Source organism: Camelina sativa, chromosome 4, assembly GCF_030686135.1.
Source record: "Camelina sativa cultivar CO46 ecotype springtype chromosome 4, ASM3068613v1".
NCBI classification, from domain to species: Eukaryota; Viridiplantae; Streptophyta; class Magnoliopsida; order Brassicales; family Brassicaceae; genus Camelina; species Camelina sativa.
The window spans coordinates 27,353,670-27,372,272 of NC_141883.1; the positions used below are offsets into that span (position 1 = coordinate 27,353,670).

Here is an 18,603-nt window from a genome sequence, read left to right on the forward strand (position 1 = left end):
CATCCTCACTATTATAGGCCTTTTTTAACTCGGCCCATTATGTGACAAAATAAGAAGATCTCAGCACAAAATACAAAGAGGTTAACTTAGCTTAAAGCTTAGTTCTTTCTTTCTATCAAACCACTCACACACTTGTTTACACCTTTTTTTCTTTTTCTTTTATCTACTACTTACAATATCTCAATACATATATTACCTCATATCATCTTAATCTACATACACTCATTGCATCATAATGTAAATCATATAGTCCGAGGTTAGTTGATGATCCTGAAGTCTGATGAAGTTTTTTTTATTCCCAACCCATTAAAGTATTCCACACTTGTTCCTCTATCTTGCTTCTTGGGACAGGTAAGCTGTCTTCTTCGTTGATCAACACTTTGTACACCTCCCATTCTCTTTCTCCCGTCACGTGTCTTCCAATTTCAGCCTAGTTATGACATCAGACATCAGATGATTAAAACAATTGTTATGTTTTTGGTATAAATTACAAAGACCACATGAGTTATAATATATATATACCGAGAATATGCAGGTATTGATCTTCTTCAGGGCAAGTGCTATGTCGTGGAAGACTTGTGGCCGTCCCTTTCCAGATAACTCGACAGGGTTTGTGACTAGAAGTTCAGTATCTGGACCTCGATTCATCATGACCACTCTCAGAGGTTGTTGTAGCTCTGCTCTTAAACGATAAACCAATGCATTTAGCTTGCTTGAGTCCAAGATCTTCCGACCATCAGATTGCACGATGAACAAGTCGATCTCACAGTTCCTTCCTCTTTTGATTGTAAAACGCCCATATGAGATCTGGTCATCAAACAAGATTCGAGAAGACGTGTCTCTTATGCGAATACTAGTGGAGTAATGCAGATAAAAGCATCAAAGACTTGCACAAACCTGAATGTTAAAATCTTTGAAGGTTCTCATAATATCATATAATAGGCCTTTGTGATCTTGACATGTGATATGAATGAGGGTATGAGCTGGGCTTAGCGAGTTGTCAACTGAGATAGACACATTGCTTGAAGTGTGTAACCCACCACTCGGGTGCTCTCCCGACACATCCGAGGAGAACAATGTTTCAGCAACTGACGAGGAAGCCTGTGAGCGAGCTGTGATTTCTGAGCCAACAAGTTCAATGTCATAGCTGATCAGTGAATCTCCTATGGCATCTCTAAGGTACTCATACACTTCTTCCCGCCTCTTCCCCGTCCCTAGAAGCTCTCTGACAAGTACAAAAACAGAACACACCTTAGCTTAAACATTCTAGCAAATATCCAAAACCTCCTTATCAGATTTGCAGTCTATATTACCTAGTGTCTGTGACAAAGAACAAGTCCATAACTTTTCCATCAGGTGTAGTCGATATCTTAACTTTCTCAATGTTAATCTCAAGCTTGTAAAGAACCTCAGTGACATCTGCCAATAATATATAGAAACAATGAGTGAACCCACAGCTAACTAACTAAAATTAAGAGAATCAAGAAACTAACCATATAGAAGCCCTGTGCGGTCAGAACAAGCTAGCTTCAACAAGAAAAGATCAGGAATCTTGGGAGGCTGAGACTCAGAATCAGAAAGGTAACATCTTGAGATACCAAAGGCCCAAGAAAAAGAAGGGCTAGCCTCAACAAGTCTCATCTTCAACAAATTCCATCTCGTGTTTGGTTTCCCAATCACCCAGAAGACCAAGTAACACCATTTCCCATCAGTCGTTACATCTTCACAGAGCAACACATTTCAGGTCACAAACCAGAGCAGAGTAGATATCAAAAAGGAGAAATTTTACCTCCTCTGACAATGTTGAGGCCGAAGAAGAGAAGGATACGGCAGAGATCACAACCTAGACCAGTTTTGTCAGGACAATTGATGGTTATAACACTCGGCTCACCTTCTTTCTCCGATTGACTGATTATCACAACATCATCCGACAAAATACCCATCTTCTTCTCCCTTCAAAGTTTCGATTTTTTTTTTGTGCTTCTGTGATGGTTTTAGCTGGATTTCATTTACATATGGGGGAGAGAGAGAGTCAAAGATTTAAAGGGTGTGCTTAACTTGTTGGTCGTGTAGCTGTACAGTACTTGAAACCATGTTTTGTGTGATCGATCCTACCCTTTTAAGCACTGATTGTGATTTCTCCCTGACACTTAACTTACTATTAATCAACTCTTTTGGTGTATATGATTTGTTCTCGTTTTAGAAGTCATAAGAACCTACTAATTCCCATTTATGTTTTAATTAATTAAAAATTTAAAGCAATATATAGTGGTGGTTGGTTACTTCTACTTGTTATATATTGTTAGTGTGAAAAATCAAATCGGAATTAGACCTTAACTCCGTTAATGGTTTATGATTATTTGAGTAGTTATGAGCTTTTGATATTATATATGTTAATATTATTGGGTGATGGTGAAGAGCAATTTCTTATGCTAATTGTATGTTTAGTCAAAATCGTTTACTATTCTACTCCTAAAAGTGAGGGTTTTAAAGGCGATTAAATTAAAGTAATGACCAGTCCTACTCCTACACAATACATATGAAACGTGACCACATTGTTTTTTTTTTTCTTTAAACCAGAACGATGTGAGCTGTGAAAAATGTTTATTAATTTAAAATTCTTGTGGAGTTACTTTTTCCAAATCTACTTTGTAAGGTAATCTGTCACCACGGGTAAATTTTACTTTTCGAGTCTATGGTAGACTACTGAATTCCACATGAAAGTATTATTTTTTCTGAGACAGAGATGTTTATCTGTCATTGTTTGGTGTACGTCTTACAAGCAATTGGATATTTCCTTGTGAAAATATTTCAATTGTGATGACGGATTACATACATAATCCGCATGCTACATCTAAGCCAAGTAACATAATCCCATTGGCACAAATTAAAGTAGAGCTATGACCATTACACACCCCCACTGACCACTTTATATAATTTTCAATTAGATTAGTTACAGGAACGCAAGTGTCCCTCAATCCAGATATCAAAAAGATTTTCAGATAATAAACAAATCTTCAATTTACCAAAATCAAGTTATCAGATTATAGTCAACCTATGACAATAAACAGTAAATACAATACCACAACCCCAAGATTAAGCATAGAGAGAGCAAAAAAAAAAAAGATTACAAACAAATAGAATCCTCCGAGTCAAATGAGCTTTCAATGACGTTCTACAAACTCTACAAACAAATATATCTAAATCCTTCTTCTACTTCCACACTAACTTCTCCCTCTCTTTCATCAGGTTTCAACATTAGCTCTGTTTCCGGCGAGGATAATGGAGATTTCAAGGCCGCGACTGAAGGCTTGGTTGAAGAGGAGACGAGACTGGAACGTGGAGATGAAAGGGAACCAGGAAAGAAGAGCGACTGGAGAAAATATGAGCATACCCATTGCAGCATCATAAATACGCCCAAACTCACGCACTGTTTCCCACAAGCCTAGGATCCGAAGCACCCGTTTCCATGTGATGGCTAGAGACAGTAGAGCCCAACCAGTTGGGATAAAACCAAGAACACATGCAAACATGTCCGGAATTGATAGATCTGTTAATGCAATGGCTATTACGATGAGGGCAATGAATGTGAGCGAAGCCACTCCCTGCAGAAAACGCAGTGCCAGCAGAATGTTGCTCGATTTCCTGGGGCTATACCAGAAAAGCTGAAGAACAAGGAGACAAGATAAAAAGTTAGTGGGATGGGTTACAAGAAAATAATCAAATCTGGAGAAGAAACTAATGAATCTTAGTACACACCTTAAACAAGAACACAATAACAACCAATACAATCCACGAGTAGCCATAGAGCTGCATACACACAAAAAGAGGATTCAGTCAGGCACTCATGCAATAATAGCATAAGCAATGAGAGTCATAGCTCCTACAAAGAAAATACACAATCTAAACGCTGCAGCTTTTTCCATAATCAAGCAAATGTAAAACAACTTTCAAATATCCCGTTAAACAGAACTAAACGATAAACACAAGATAAAAAGCTAGCATTACCGCAAGTGAAGTATTTTTCTGAGTGAGATTGAGCTTGTACACAATGCCATATTGAAACATAAAAAATCTCAAGCTCAAAATCGTCTCCAATATCCTTCCTCTTAGTGTTTGGATATGCGCCTAAAATGAAACAAAAATTAACAAACAAAACAAAACTAAGAAGTATGGTAGAAGATAAAACATCAAAAACAAACAAAAATCGACAAACCTGTTCTTCCTCCCACCACGACTCCCAACTGAGCTCTCCCTTTACTCCCACTCCACCTTTGTACATCAGCCAACTGACCCAATCTTCAAAATCTTCGACAGTCCTATATCAAACATGAAGTATTAAAGGTCATTATCCAAGACAATTTAAGATATAGTGCCATCTGTGGCACCACAGAAAATCAATTGAATATGGAAATGAAATGAAACAGGCACAGTACTAACTTTTGCCATTCAAATCCAGAAGGATTAAAGATATAGGGTGCAAACAGCCAGGAGATTACAAGGAACCAACTGCTGATAGTTAGCAAAACGAACGAAGAGGCACCCCCGTCCGTGTACCCATAAGCAATGTAACATATTAACAGTAGAGCTACTTCAAAACTGCGGAAGAAAGAGACTCGCATAAGTCAGCAAGAAGAAGGTTGCTAAGCAATATGACTTTCGAAGCTCTTATTCCAATTGTGTGAATCAAGAACATGCCAGAGATAATAATAAGTAACTTATTAAATTCTGGGCTTACGCTTTAACAAAATGACTTCTAGAATATAGTCTGTAATTATCGGCGAACTTGATGTGCTGAACCACAAAGCCTCTGCCAGTTGCTCGATACTGTTGATTAAAAAACACGCATTTGAAAAAGGTTTAACAGAAAAAAAGATAGAAAGGAGCAATAATGTCCATTGCCTTTGTATACAAGGAAGTATACCTTTGCACCACCGTGAAGGATAGTACGCCCAAAGTAATGAGTCCTTGTCCCGAGGGAAAATGTGAAAAAGACAGAACACAACTGGAATTGCATAGTTATAAAGCTAAATATAGCCTGTGATATAAGAAAGGAAACGTTAGTAGAAGAGCTTTCTCAAAGCTATTTGTGGAGAAAGAAATATGTATCAAAGAAGTTAAAAAGCAAAATGAACAGTATGGATAACAATTTGGTCCAAAAGGAGACAGAGAGAATAGATCAACCAACCTTTAGCAACCCAAGTTCAAGTATGAAACCCATAACCATAGGGACGGCAGTAAAGATTCCAATCTGGACCAAAAACTGTGCATTTAGGGCAGCATCCAACGCAGTGTTACCTGACAGTTTGGCTACTCTTGAGATTGCACGATCAGCACCAGAAAAGGCCTGAGAAAAAAACCAAAAAGTAATTGATATCTGAGGAGGAAAGGGAAATGACTTAAGAAATAAAAGACACAGATAAAAAAGAAAAAGTGCATAATTTAACCAAATTGCATGACTAAGGTGACAATGCTTTTTCCCAACATTGTTATCTATGTCAAAGGGTCAATCAACCAAAGTTTGATGCCCAATTGTATGTGAAACCTTTGATGTTCAAAAAGGAGGGCCAAATACTACGGCACCCATATTGCTCTAGGATGAAAGAATTATAGTGGACAGCAAATAATTTTAACTCTAAAATAGCAAGTGGTTGTAATCCTAAAAAACTGCAATAAGCAACACTAATTTACACGTTTTGGAGAGCAATTACTACCCATCACTTTTCTTTTTGGGCATAACTACGCATCATTTTATAATTAAGAAACTCATAAAAAGAAAAAATAGAAGGCTCCATAACATACCAGATAAACTCTTCCATACAAAAAGACGTACACAGTAAGGACGGTCATCTGCATCAACGAATTTTTTTATTACAAGTGATAATGGGGGAAACAAACTTACAAAACACAAGAGAATGAAAAGTACCATTGTGCAGACATAGAAACCAACTGTTGTGAAGTAGAACGACATCATTCTAAAAAAGTCAAAGAGCTGCCCAATTCTGTAGACATCCCTGCTAAGAACCTGTTCTCCATTTCCACCTGCTACTTTCCCTTCAAATAGGGCAATCTGGTTGAGTCCTACATCTCTTCCTTTACCAACCTACATGAATGAATACGATGGATCATGTATTCAGATCGATATGGGATACAAGCTAAGTGAAGAAACAATTAATGCAAGCAATTCACTGACCTGAATATACTCATGGTGGGTGATATTCCCCTGCCTGAGTGTCGAGTTAAATCCTGCAAATATTGTCATTGTTTATAGGTAAAGAGCTCAGCCTTTTAAGAACATACCATGTCCAAAGATGTTACAGAGTTAAACTCTATTCAAAATGAGAACATTGAGACTATTACACCACTATGTAAACAGCATTCAAGAAGTTTTTTAAAACATAAAAGTATTGCAGCAAAAACTTATCAAGTGTATCCGAAAAGACCCATCTACTAAACATACCAGCATATATATCCTCGCTGATGTTAATAACACGGGATGCTTTGCTGATTCCACCGCGAGTTACGTGAAATATTCTATCGAACACATCTGGATGCCCATAGTGCATTCGAACTCTGTAAGATTAATTTTGAACAAATTAAAACTGAGCCGTCACTAGAAAGTTGCAGATTAAATAAAATGAATCCAAAAAACCGGAGAGCGAGTGCTAAACCCATTTAACAAGCGCCACAAAAAATGAAAAAAAGAAACGTAGTCCTATTGTGCAAGGTAAAGTCTGAAGCACGAATACTCACTTAAGTGGATATGCTAGTACCCGCTGACCCAAAGTCACAAAACTGGTTTCTTGATTGGACATAAACCACGCTAGTGATGAAACACTGCAATATCAATTTGCCACCCATGTGAAAGGTGATTAAAAATAAACATATGATAACACAAAATAATATTTCAAGGAGACGACTGCGAACCTTCCCGTGAAAACATGCTCTCTAACCCCCAAAATCGTAGGACGTCGAATTCCATGTTTTCCATGAAACTCCTCGAGTAGGTTTCTCATCTTAATTGCCTCCTCTAGGTAATTGTCCTGAAGAATATGAGGAATATAGTGTATCAAGAAAAAAAATTGGTGAGATGCCACAATCAGGAAGGCGCCAACATATTGCTGCTACATGATATATTACTATGTTTCGTGGTTACAAATCCTAGTTAAATGAGAGGAGGAAAAGTGACACTGGGCAACCTGATGACGGCCAAAGCAAACCTTAGGAATTTAAGACTATCATTATCGACCAATTGCATGACAGGTTTAGCTTAACAGCAGAACGACTCTCAATGGCAATATGGAAATGTGCCAAACCATGACAAAGAAGTGATGATAAACCTGATTCATATCTATGGTCTGAATAGCTTCTCCTCGCGTAAAAACGATTGCATGATTTTGATTCTCAGGCTTTCCTTCCCCAAGTTTAGGATCTCCAGGAAGTTTAATTGAATAAATTTCCTGTAGCAATAGTGAAACTTATTGAGTGCTATAAATCATCAATCCAGATGAAAATGAGAACTATTTAGACCAGGGGAAAACTTTCTATTTCGGCACATTCCAACATCTAAACCCAATTTGACAAATTAGCCATCGCAAACGCCAACATCTATATCTGGTACCTGATCTTTTCCATGAATGTCAGCTTTTACTAGCTTAGAATAAAATTCTTTTTTTCCATCAACTCCAACATCCTCGGAGTGTATGAAAGCAACTCGGAGTGCCTCATATCTAGTTGCAAGAGAAAAAATTGAAACATGGGACGTGTAAGATATTTTCAACAAAAGATGTGCCCGTTAATGAGAATTTAGAGACGACACAATCAAATATCACGATTACTTAAAAAGAAAATTGATAGCAAATAGAAATTTTGAAATAGTTGCAGGAATTTCATAACTAGATGTCCGCATTAATGCATAGGGTAGAAGTATCTGGCAACCGAAGAACAAATTAACAAAATGAGACAAACTGAAATACCGTTTAGCCTATCCCTCGAAGATATTAAACTTCATGACTAGAATGATTACGTCCTCAGAATTTATAAGCAGAACTGTATAATGGGCAAAAAAAGAAACTAATGCACACCTTTGCAATAAAAGTGATATATCAGTAGCCTCTGGTTTCTTTTGCTGTTTCTGTTGCCCATAAATTTGGCATGACACAACATACGTAAATTTCAGGTCTGCTTGAGCTCGTGCTTCAGGTGATGCTTCAAACCCACGTGGCATATTGGTCAGAGAGACATCATCCACTGTAACAAACAAACAAAAAAAACTGCTCTTACAGGTATGCCTTTCCTTCGAAAGGAATACTGCAAATAATTTTTGGAAATAAGTACCTCCCAAGCCCCGTCTCTCTAAGAAACTCTGAAGCATCAAAGCCCTTCGGTAATACATCATACCTCGCACTTTACAGTTTACATTCACAAGAACAAAATAAATTGAATACTCAAGTGTGAAACCACCAACTTTCCACATTAAAACACAAACCTAATGAATGTAAATGCAACTTTAAAAAACTATTTTGGAAGTGATAATCAATATAGATCGTTTCTAACCAGTCCTTGCTAAAGTCTGCCCTCGATAAGATACCCAAAATCGAAGCTCCAAAGCATCAGTTGAACTTTCTTGAAGATCTGCATCTCTTGTTGAATCGGATCTACCAATCCTCTCCAAGAAGTTCTCCCATTCATCTAAATCCACAAATAGATAGATCTCAGCTACTGACTATATTGAACAAGGAATGACCTCACACGCCTAGAAGTAGAAGATACATACCAGGAAATATTTTCTGAAGATAAAAAAGAATAGATATCCCATCCTCATTCTCACTTCGCAGTTCTGAGGAGCTATAGAGCACAGTCTCACTGTAGTACGGGGTGAAGACACTGTTCGACCAAACATTTTAAGGATATATGTATTAATTTGGGGAAATACTATAAGTTAATGTCAAGTCAGTGCTACCACACATACCTGAATGGTACCATTTCAGCAACGGGCCTTGCTTGGGGCATATCCATGAATAAGGAATTTGTAAAAAACTCCAATCTTCTTCTTGCCTCAAGATTTTTTGGGACGTTGGCAGCAGTATCCTTCACAGTGAGAAGAAGGTGTAGCCGCTTGACCTGCTCAATCTGCAATTATAAACAAAATATTATTTGCATAAGACCATAAAACCAGCATTTGGAATGGAATTCGTAATTGCTTCTTCTAGAAGGGCTTACAATTTCTGGGTCCCTAGGCCACTCTATCCTAGAAAAGAGGCGCCCTTCATTACGTGCCCGTGCTAAAATATTCCATGTATCAAGCTGCTCCCTGATGCATATAAGTGAAACCATAAGATATTTTCTCCACGATGATTGCCATACAAGTAGAGATTTGAGTGAGTAAATAAATCTAGCAACATACCTCAAATCATGTGAAAGAAGTTCATGCGTCACCACCTCGTAAAAATCAAACATAGCTTTTGCAGCACCTTTTGCAAGATCTGGAGTTTCTTGTCGAATCTGGGACATGACATAGATAATGTTTAGGGAGCCAAAGCAAACAAGATGAAACAATTGAGATTATAACAATCAATAGCATAAAACTCAGAAAGTGGTAAAAGATGTCCAATTACAATCTGAGTATCAAATGTAAAGAGATTTCTAAGAAAATAATATAATATAAATTCAGTGATAAATTGCAGTACTTATAGGCATAATAGGACTAATCGATAATAAAAGCAAAACTATACTTTACGAGAAGCTAGTTAGGATGCAATAAGAACTGAAAAAAGGGAATTCAAAGCTACCAAGTAGTGTAAGAAATTTAAGTCCTTAATATTTTCGGAAAAAGGATTCCAAATTCGTATCATAAAAAAAAGTTCCAATGTTCTCAACAAAAACGCTGAAAAAGTAAAAGAACACAAACATGAGAAAAAAGGAAAAGGAGCGTTTAAGTATCACGCACGCCCAGTTCCTAACAGGACCAAAAAGGGGCATATGTTCCTACGCCGTATTTTAGGTTTATAAAGCTGAAGTCAGAAAACGAAACAAGTACCAAGAGAAGATTCGTTATGAATTTATGAAAGCAGTAATAATTCACAGAAGAGTGTTTGGCATAATAAAGTACATCCAATTTGTTTAAACCTTCTACCAACAATAAAATTATTAGTCACATTAAGCTAGAGAAGGCGTACCAAAAGCCCCGTTAATGCAGTGAATCTGGAAACTACCAACTGAAGCTTCTTAAGATTAAGAGTTATAGCAAGGGAACCCTCTTGCATACTGTTGCTGATCTCCAAAAAAATTCTTTCCACCCTATTTACAAGAGTAAAAAAGAGGCATGTGTATAAATGTCACATGTAAAGTTAACAAAACATGATATTGACATATTAAACAAACATTAAGAATCAATCAAATTGAAAGACTGTACCATCGTCGCCCTTCATTATCAACCATGGAATTCAATATTTTTTCAACGCTGTAATAGCACTCCTGAACGGCATATGCCATGTACTCATCATCGCATACCTGTCTCCAAAGTACGTCCTGTGTTTCTTTGCACTCCATGGCTAAATCAATGGCTACCAAAATCTGGAAAACAAAAGAAGCCAAAATAATTAAGACAAGAGAGAAAAATGTCATATCTAAACTCTCAACATTAAAGAGAGTAAATTATTTAACAAGTTGCACCTTACTACAGAGAAGAAACAAGGGCCACTGGACTAGTCTAAGACTCCCCGTGTTACTGGGAATAGAAAGTAAATCCATCTCCCTGCAATCGAAGACCTTAAATGTATGAGTAAGATGCGTTGTACGAAATGGCAAAAAACGAAAAACACAAAAGCAAAATAATTTTTAACCTGTTACTGATGTAATCTTCCTCTCTCAAGCTTTTTATTATCTCATTCCAAAACGGCGAAAACATTGCAGCATATGCCTTGTTCATATACTGACCATCCTGCAAAAACAATTGGATTACGTTCTAAGAATAAATCATTACCCCGAAAAGAAAAGTTCTAGGATTAATCAAACGACTGAAAATATATAAAACACCCACAGCATTAAAGGAAACAATAGAAAGAGAGAAACAGTAAGAAAACAGTCGGCTCTTAGCACAACCATCAAATTCGCATTGGTTTTTTTTTGCAAAAACCACATTATACTTAAAAATTACAGCAAAGCTGTACACAAATCAAAGGCTTTCAGAAATTCATCTCTGCTACATGTACATTCACGGTCCATGAACAAGATACGATTATAAGCATCTTCTACTTTAGATTTCCTATCAAGTAGAGTTACACGTATAAGATACAAAAGGAATGGCCACTGCAGCCAAAACAGCTACTGTGAACACATTATCTGTTCTACCGAAGAGAATCCCCAAAAGTCAACATATAATTGTTAAATTAGATCACTGAGCTATTTTTGGAAGAAGATGTAACTATGGAAGGCAATGTTGCAAGAATAACTCTTAATACACAAACTGATGAGACAGAGAGTTTAAATACTGACCTGAGAAGCATGTTGGTCGAATGGTACTCTGAAATATATCATTACAACAGAGATTAGGTGGTGAAGGGATCCCAACAAAAAAAAATATTTTAGTATATAATCATAAACAGAAATATTATAAATGTCCAAGAAATGTTACAAAAATCAAAATGGATTTAAAACTATAACCTTTTCACAACAGGAGAGACAAGGTTCTTGGCAAAAGCTTCTGGAAAACTCTCAAAACGCTTATGAACCATCTCAATGGAGCGTATCTAAAATAGACAGATATCTAAACATGGTTAGTAAGGGGCCAGTAATATGAAACAGAACACAATATCATAACAGAAATGGTAGAACATATAAGTACTCAGTATTACCTCCCCTAGACGAGCTTTTGCACCCATCACACCACCAATGATCGCAGACAAGAGTGTGTACCATATATGAATATCCATAAGATATATCTAGACATATATAGCCAATGCCAAGATTAGGAACTTAAGGACACAAGTTAAGGACAAGTAGTTACGAAAGAAAATCAGACTCGAAAGCGACATCTTAGAAAGTTGATATCTAAGCTTTTGCTAACATATAAGGTAAATACTCACCGCCACAACAGGAGCCCACAAGCTGACAATGGTCAACGCATGATCGTTACCTGCCAATTTTTAGCGGAGCCACAGATATCAGCAACATTATCAAAGACGATCAGTAGCAAGTTCTAGTCTGTAGTATGGTTGATCAGATACAAATCTAGTATAGTTCAGTTAAAGTTGATGTAGCCAAATGAGTCAAATACACAGCTAACCTCGCCAAGTTACTGAGTTATTTGTTAAGTCGTGTGGTCACATCATATTTATTTTCAAATAGATAAAACAGCCAGTGAAATATATTGATTAGAGTACCTAAGCATATATGCACTTACTATTTGAGACAATATCATGCCACGAATATTGGAATTTAGGAAGATCAATGATAGTGTTGGTGGGCTTAACGAGTGGTTTGATCTGTAACATGAAGAAGATTTAGCCGTCAGTGCAATATTATACACACACTTGTTAGTTACTTAATAAACCAGATACATTTTGATTCAGATATGAGACATTATGCAATTTAATAAATATGGACAGTAGCAATAATATACAGCTGTAGAAACATCCTTGCCTGGAGAAAGTATGCAAATGTGAACTTGGAGGCCAAGACAATCAACCAAAACGCCACATACCTGAATATTATAGGAAAAAGTTTGAATAAACCTAACTCTGGAACCAAAGTTTTCTAGCAAATTTTACTAAGATCCCAAATCAACTGCAACTTTCTAAGACAACCACTAAACCTTTCCAACAGTTTTTGTGCAAACGGAAAAAAAAAAATATTCAGGTGTAAACTGACAATTTGATACATGCAGGATGTCTACTCTCTAAAGCAAAATCTCCCTCAACAAACTTATTGACTATATGTCAGATAGTTCAGCAATATTTTAGGACTTTTTCGATTAAAAGAATGTGTTTCAATTAGCCAACTAATGCAAGGTCAGAGTTCAGAACTCCAGATAATAAATACAACGAACTTTTGTCTTTGTAACCATCTATATAGTTTGAAGAGGCAGGTAGGAAAAACCTGCAATAATCGCTTAAATTCTCATAGAGCCCACGTCCAACGAAGTATCGTTCCTGAAAAGGATAAGAAGTATCAACAACGTACTTCATAGTGCTACTTTTTTAATTATTTAAAGTCTTACGAAATGAATACCTGATAAATCCACTTAAAAAACTGGAAGAAAGATTGATCTGACATTTCTGACAGAGAATGGCACGCTGGAAGTTTGACTAAAAGTCCGAAGAGGACGCGAACAGCGGCATAACAACCCAATACTAGAATGTATAAGTGGAAGAAAAACTCATTTTGGTTTGGTTTATTTCTTTCTTGCAGAACCTTCCTGTGATATGTGTTTCACAAAGGTTAGCTGTTCTGCAGACGAACTTTATCAAGAAGAAATAGCTCATGTGGAAAGATTGGATACGTACACATAGACATATACCACAAATACTGATCCCACGCCCCACCAAAGAAACCGGATAACCAGCCTGGATATAGCCATTCCTCTTGCCATGCTGTAGGCGCCATACATAAGCATAACATCAAGAAGACCTGAATAAATGACAAACATGTATATTTAACAAGGTACGTACAAATCTACAATGTGACTTTTGAGTTTTCTAATAGTAAGACAACATAGTCAACCAGAGAACTTTACATTCAACGAAGTTCATAATAGCATATGTAGGCCCAGCACTGAGTAAGATCTTGAGAGTATCTATATCAAGACGCTCTTTCCTGAAGGCAATAATCGTCAAAGACTGTGGACAGGCAAAATAATAATTATTAGGAAAATTATCAAAATTAAGCAGAAAATTGTTCATATATACCACACCAACCTGGAACATAATAAACATGAAGATCCAAAGTCGGATAAAACTTCGGAAAAGGTGAAGGTATGTCCGATGCTCAACAAAGCTGCTTTTAGCCGTCTACATTGAATTCCAGGAACACGAACCAGTCAAAGATGTTGCAGAAATATGGATATTAACAAGAAGACAGAAGTTAATGATTGGTGGAGAAAATGAATGACTCTAATGAGCAGTTTTATGCAGTGTTTTACAGCCATCTCCTCTTGAGGAGTTAAAATTGTGGGATAATCATATTGGTTGGAACTTGGACAATAATTCTCACTGGACGTAATTCCCCCATATAGACGTAGGGGAAAAAAATTAACTCCCAAAACTATAAGATAAAGCACCCGCAACTGGACAAGACCCATTAAACAATTGTTTATCATGAATGAAAGAGTTCAACCAGATTAACTCATGAAATTGAAGGCAAGAGGAACTAAGTGGTCACAGATGATTAGTGGGCCAAACCAAGAAGGAATGAAACTATAATTCATGGAACTTATCCAATATGAGCAAGACTCACCCTTTTCCGCCCTTTAGGTTTGCTTAAAAAGCGTGACTCTGTTTTCATAGGCCAGCTTAACTCAAAGCAAGCAGGTGTCCTGAATATAACAAACACAGTTAATGGAGACTCCTCGAAATGAGTAAATACTTGCAAATATAATAGTACTGATAAACTACAAACCAAAAATATTCATTGAAGTCATCATAATTCCGCCATTCAGAATGTGCAGCTTTCCCACCATTGTTTCGAACAGTTTCCTACATGAGTAAATTTCAAAACCAATTTAAGGGCTCAGACGACCATATCACAAAACATTAATGACAGACACTTTAAAATCAACATTAGCTAACATGCTACAAATTTCCAGATACAGATAACAAAAAATCTGATCTTAAAAACGAAGTAGGAATGTACTTTCAAATATAGAACCAGAAACCTAGATACTATGTCAAGAAACTGACGATCATGAAGATCGTACTCAAAACTCACTTAATGTTATGAGACTTTCCTAAAAAAACTGCTACTAATCTAAGTAATATGGAGGTAACACAGAAAGTCATAACAAGGGATCGATACTCTAAGTAACCAAAATATCTTTCCAAACGCTGTGGTTGAGTGAAAGAAGTCACGCTCAAACTATCATTTTTGCCTAGCATTTGAAATATGTATAAACATACCAATTATCGGAGGAGAATCAGTAACATTTTGCCAAATGGAAAACTACTTTGCCAAAAATTAAGATGCACCAAAAAAAATTGTAACAGCAATGACTCACCGCTGACATTGTATCATATATAGGGCAGATAATTTTCTCAAGAAATGATACAGAACCACTCTCAGTTAAGCAACTTTCAGAACGGACAGCTTCTCCATGATCCAATTTAGCATCTAATTCCTTGGCCATCTGACCAACAAAGGTAAAGTGTGAGAAGGGATCTATTTTCACTTCGCATTGGGTGTAAAATTCAAGATCACATGGGCCTTTTTGATCATCATTCCAGAATAAGGGTCAGGCTGGTTGCTTTAGCATAAGCTAAGTGCAAAGATGCAGAGACGATCAGATGCTAGAGCAATTCTGACAAGTTTTTTCTTGTAGCGTTGTTTACAGGATGAGAAAAGATATGAACAGCAGAACAACACTAAATAAAAAAACTGTAAAACCTACACGTTAAGATTTGTTCCTTGGCAAGGAAATACGAAACAAAAAGTAACCTAGCAAACTAATAATTAGAACAAGAGTATACTAATAGCGGAAATTGGTGCATAATCAACAACAAAATGGTATCTTACTTGGTGAAATATATAGCATATACACTCTGGAAGAAACCGGACATTAGCAGCTTCACCCCAGATTAGGAAGTACAAAGAAACAAGAAACAGCTTCCTGTCCCGGTCTATGGCTTCTAACCTGAAAATTTCAAAGTTAGTAATTCACATGAACTAAACCAGTATTTCCATTACTAGAACTAGACAAAAATTTACCTGTTGTACACAAGGCGTATCCTCAAGTATTTGCACCACTTGATGTAGTTGTCCAAAACCTTCAAGAAAACCTCATTGACTGCATTCTCATCAATTTTCTACACAAAAGAATGAAAAAAAATATCAAGATTTTAAGAGGACATCCTCTTAACCAACGAGAAAATCGTAGCTGTCGCTCAGTAAAGGAGCATGCCACAATAGAGTATTAAGGCCATAAGGAAGAACTCACTGGGTCATTCTGGCCAGGTACACTAAGCTGAGATTGTGCATTTGAAAGTGTGAGAACCAGATGCTCCCGTTGGTTCCTTACATTGTCTCTCTGAGTCAAAACAACACAAACAATGTAAGTGAAAGAAGAAGAAAAACAATCAGGGAAGAGTTTGATCCAATACCACTCTGTACCTGAAACCCAAAAATGTACTCCAATAAATCAAACATATCTGCTCCGCGTTGTCCTGAAATCTCAAAATCATGGGGAAGCCTAGGGAAATGTTCAGTATATCTGATCGCCTGTACTGCACCACGCACCTAGATATAGACAATAGAGTTCTTTCTGAGTAAAAAATTTTTTGAAAAGCTAAAACAACTGATTGAAAAAATGGAAAAACAAAAAATCGTTCTTGTTTAACTTACTTCAGGGAAAACCCCAATTGCATTCGTCATGGACTGCGCTTCTAGAGGGACAATGTTGTAAGGTGTAAGTTCCGCAGACAAAGTTGCGTCAGCTTTTTTAATTCGCCCAAGCTGAAAACATAAACAACAGATATCAATTAACTCATACAATATACTTTTATAACATGAAACTTAACGGAGTAATATAATGATCATAGGAAACAATTATAATCCATCCAATCAGATGCAACTTCTCAACAAAGATTCATCAGAGTTATTCTGTCTGTGTTTTGAACGCTTGGCATCCGCAAAACAGGAAGCGAAAAGAAGATTAAAATTATTTTGGATTACAAGAAGAGAAAGCACCTCATCCCTTATAGATCTCCCAACACCATCTGGATCTGCATCTCTGCTTAGGACCTCTAACACTTCAATTAAGGCCCTTAATGTGGCAAAGACCTTCCTCATCTTCAAAATCCTATCGAAAAAGAGAAAAAAAACACTGTTCAATCAAAAAGGAAAAGTAAGACAACACAAACAGAATCTCATCCGTAAAAGTGAGCAGAGGCAATCATAAACTCATAATTTATATGTATCAAGATCATTTATAAGGACGTACATACAAAACAAACTAATCTACACCCAGAAAACCACTGTCAAATGAAGAACAAGCATTAACACAACTCAGGACGCATGTTTCAGATTTACAGAAAACCAGTCATTTTACAGGGGTAGGTACAATCCAAACACTGTCCAAAACGAAGAAAATAACAAGGAGTTTTTAAGATGCACATACTCCCCAACATTTGACGAGAAATTTGTTCCTGATTCCCTCCATTTCTGCTCTTCCCTTTGGATATCATCCACTCTATGCCGTCTTTTATAAAGTTTGTAAAACTCCCATAGTCGTTCAATATCACGATCGCGGTCTATTGAAGCACCATCTCTCTTGGCAAGTTTTTGCTGCAAAAGCAATCAAACCCCTTTGAACTCAGAACAAGTAAACATTACCATTTGACACAAGATAAAAGCAAAACCAAGAAAGAATAATTGCACCTAAAAATCTGAACATCAAATGGTAACCACGGCGCAACAATTATACAACAGACATAGCATAAGGATGCATTTGACTAAAAACCACCAATTCACTGATATAACATCGTTAAACAACTGTACATATTAGAGAGTGTGTAAAAAAATACCTTAATCACGGACATCAAACCAGTTTTGAATTGAAGAACACCTCTACCATCACTGTTAGGGTCCAAGTTCTGTGCCATAGAATACGCTTGCTCACATACTACATCAGCCAAAAAAAACCTAGCGACATTAGGATCCTCAGACTGAATCATCAAAACCTAAAAAAAAAAAAGAAGGAAGGAAAAACGTACGAATTCTAGCGACATTAGGATCCTCAGACTGAATCTCATCAGCAGCTTGTAAGATAGCATCGATGTTCGTAGCTCGACCAAGTGAAGGAGGAACTGCTCCAGCAAGTCCGCTATTAACACGCTCATGAGCTTGTTGACCTGTATTCCTCTGCTGCTCTCTTCTTAAAGTAGAACGAACAAGCCTATCCCAATTACTATAAACCCTAGCCATATTTCACAAAAACAAAATCCTAAAGAAGGATTTCAATTTTCTCCCCGAATCAAACTTTTGAGCCCTAAACAGCTTGAAACAGCATGACAAGAGGAGATAAAAGAAGAAGAAGAAGAAGCTGCAAAACGCGTAAAAAAAGCTCGAGGTGGACGATTCGAACCCGGATATGAAGGTGTTGTGTGTTTGGATCTATGGCGGATTTAAGAAAAAACGAGTCGATTTGTTTCCTTCGTAAAGTGGGTTTTCTAAAAGAGAAAAAAAAAAATCGAAAAGTTGATTTGGAAGAGAAGAAAAAAAAGGAAAAGTATTATAATGAAAATTACAATATTGACCCTCTCCTTTCGAGCCGTTCCAACTACAAAATAAAACCGTCGAGTCAAAAACACGGATTGACTATATGGAAAAAGCGACGTCGTATTTGTTTTGCGCAACCGCGTAATGTAACTTTCAAACTTTTGACTTATCGTCGGC

General features: G+C 36.8%; 2 protein-coding genes across 4 annotated transcripts; both read right to left on the reverse strand.

The window, feature by feature from the left end:
* Positions 1-77: 77 nt before the first annotated feature.
* On the reverse strand, positions 78-2,234 carry LOC104782103 (ACT domain-containing protein ACR10). 2 transcript variants are annotated; one of them, XM_010506928.3, is made up of 6 exons: positions 1,790-2,234; positions 1,494-1,721; positions 1,314-1,419; positions 898-1,225; positions 523-807; positions 78-430 (listed from the first exon to the last, which is right to left on the reverse strand). In XM_010506928.3, the coding sequence occupies exons 1-6, from the start codon at positions 1,941-1,943 to the stop codon at positions 293-295; spliced, it is 1,239 nt and encodes a 412-aa protein (XP_010505230.2). In that variant the 5' UTR covers positions 1,944-2,234; the 3' UTR covers positions 78-292. The 2 variants fall into 2 exon arrangements, with proteins under 2 accessions (XP_010505230.2, XP_010505231.2); XM_010506929.3 differs by having other exon boundaries at positions 1,892-2,183.
* Positions 2,235-3,003: 769 nt separating this feature from the next.
* On the reverse strand, positions 3,004-18,502 carry LOC104784229 (callose synthase 10). Of its 2 annotated transcripts, XM_087511618.1 has the most exons (50): positions 17,922-18,502; positions 17,733-17,830; positions 17,327-17,493; positions 16,897-17,008; positions 16,552-16,662; positions 16,321-16,446; positions 16,148-16,237; positions 15,919-16,016; positions 15,727-15,844; positions 15,212-15,340; positions 14,617-14,693; positions 14,455-14,533; positions 13,917-14,009; positions 13,736-13,838; positions 13,506-13,629; positions 13,231-13,417; positions 13,099-13,151; positions 12,643-12,703; positions 12,404-12,485; positions 12,087-12,136; positions 11,856-11,942; positions 11,665-11,750; positions 11,497-11,524; positions 10,845-10,942; positions 10,675-10,756; positions 10,415-10,575; positions 10,179-10,299; positions 9,407-9,504; positions 9,223-9,313; positions 8,972-9,132; positions 8,777-8,886; positions 8,557-8,691; positions 8,338-8,406; positions 8,085-8,250; positions 7,622-7,730; positions 7,341-7,460; positions 6,928-7,043; positions 6,754-6,837; positions 6,461-6,573; positions 6,194-6,246; positions 5,927-6,103; positions 5,803-5,850; positions 5,189-5,347; positions 4,925-5,038; positions 4,739-4,827; positions 4,441-4,599; positions 4,217-4,319; positions 4,009-4,128; positions 3,760-3,810; positions 3,004-3,665 (listed from the first exon to the last, which is right to left on the reverse strand). In XM_087511618.1, exons 1-50 carry the CDS (start codon positions 18,130-18,132, stop codon positions 3,246-3,248), a joined length of 5,697 nt encoding a protein of 1,898 aa, XP_087367744.1. In that variant the 5' UTR covers positions 18,133-18,502; the 3' UTR covers positions 3,004-3,245. The 2 variants fall into 2 exon arrangements, with proteins under 2 accessions (XP_087367744.1, XP_087367743.1); XM_087511617.1 differs by having other exon boundaries at positions 8,085-8,406; positions 17,922-18,399.
* Between the last annotated feature and the right edge of the window lie 101 nt (positions 18,503-18,603).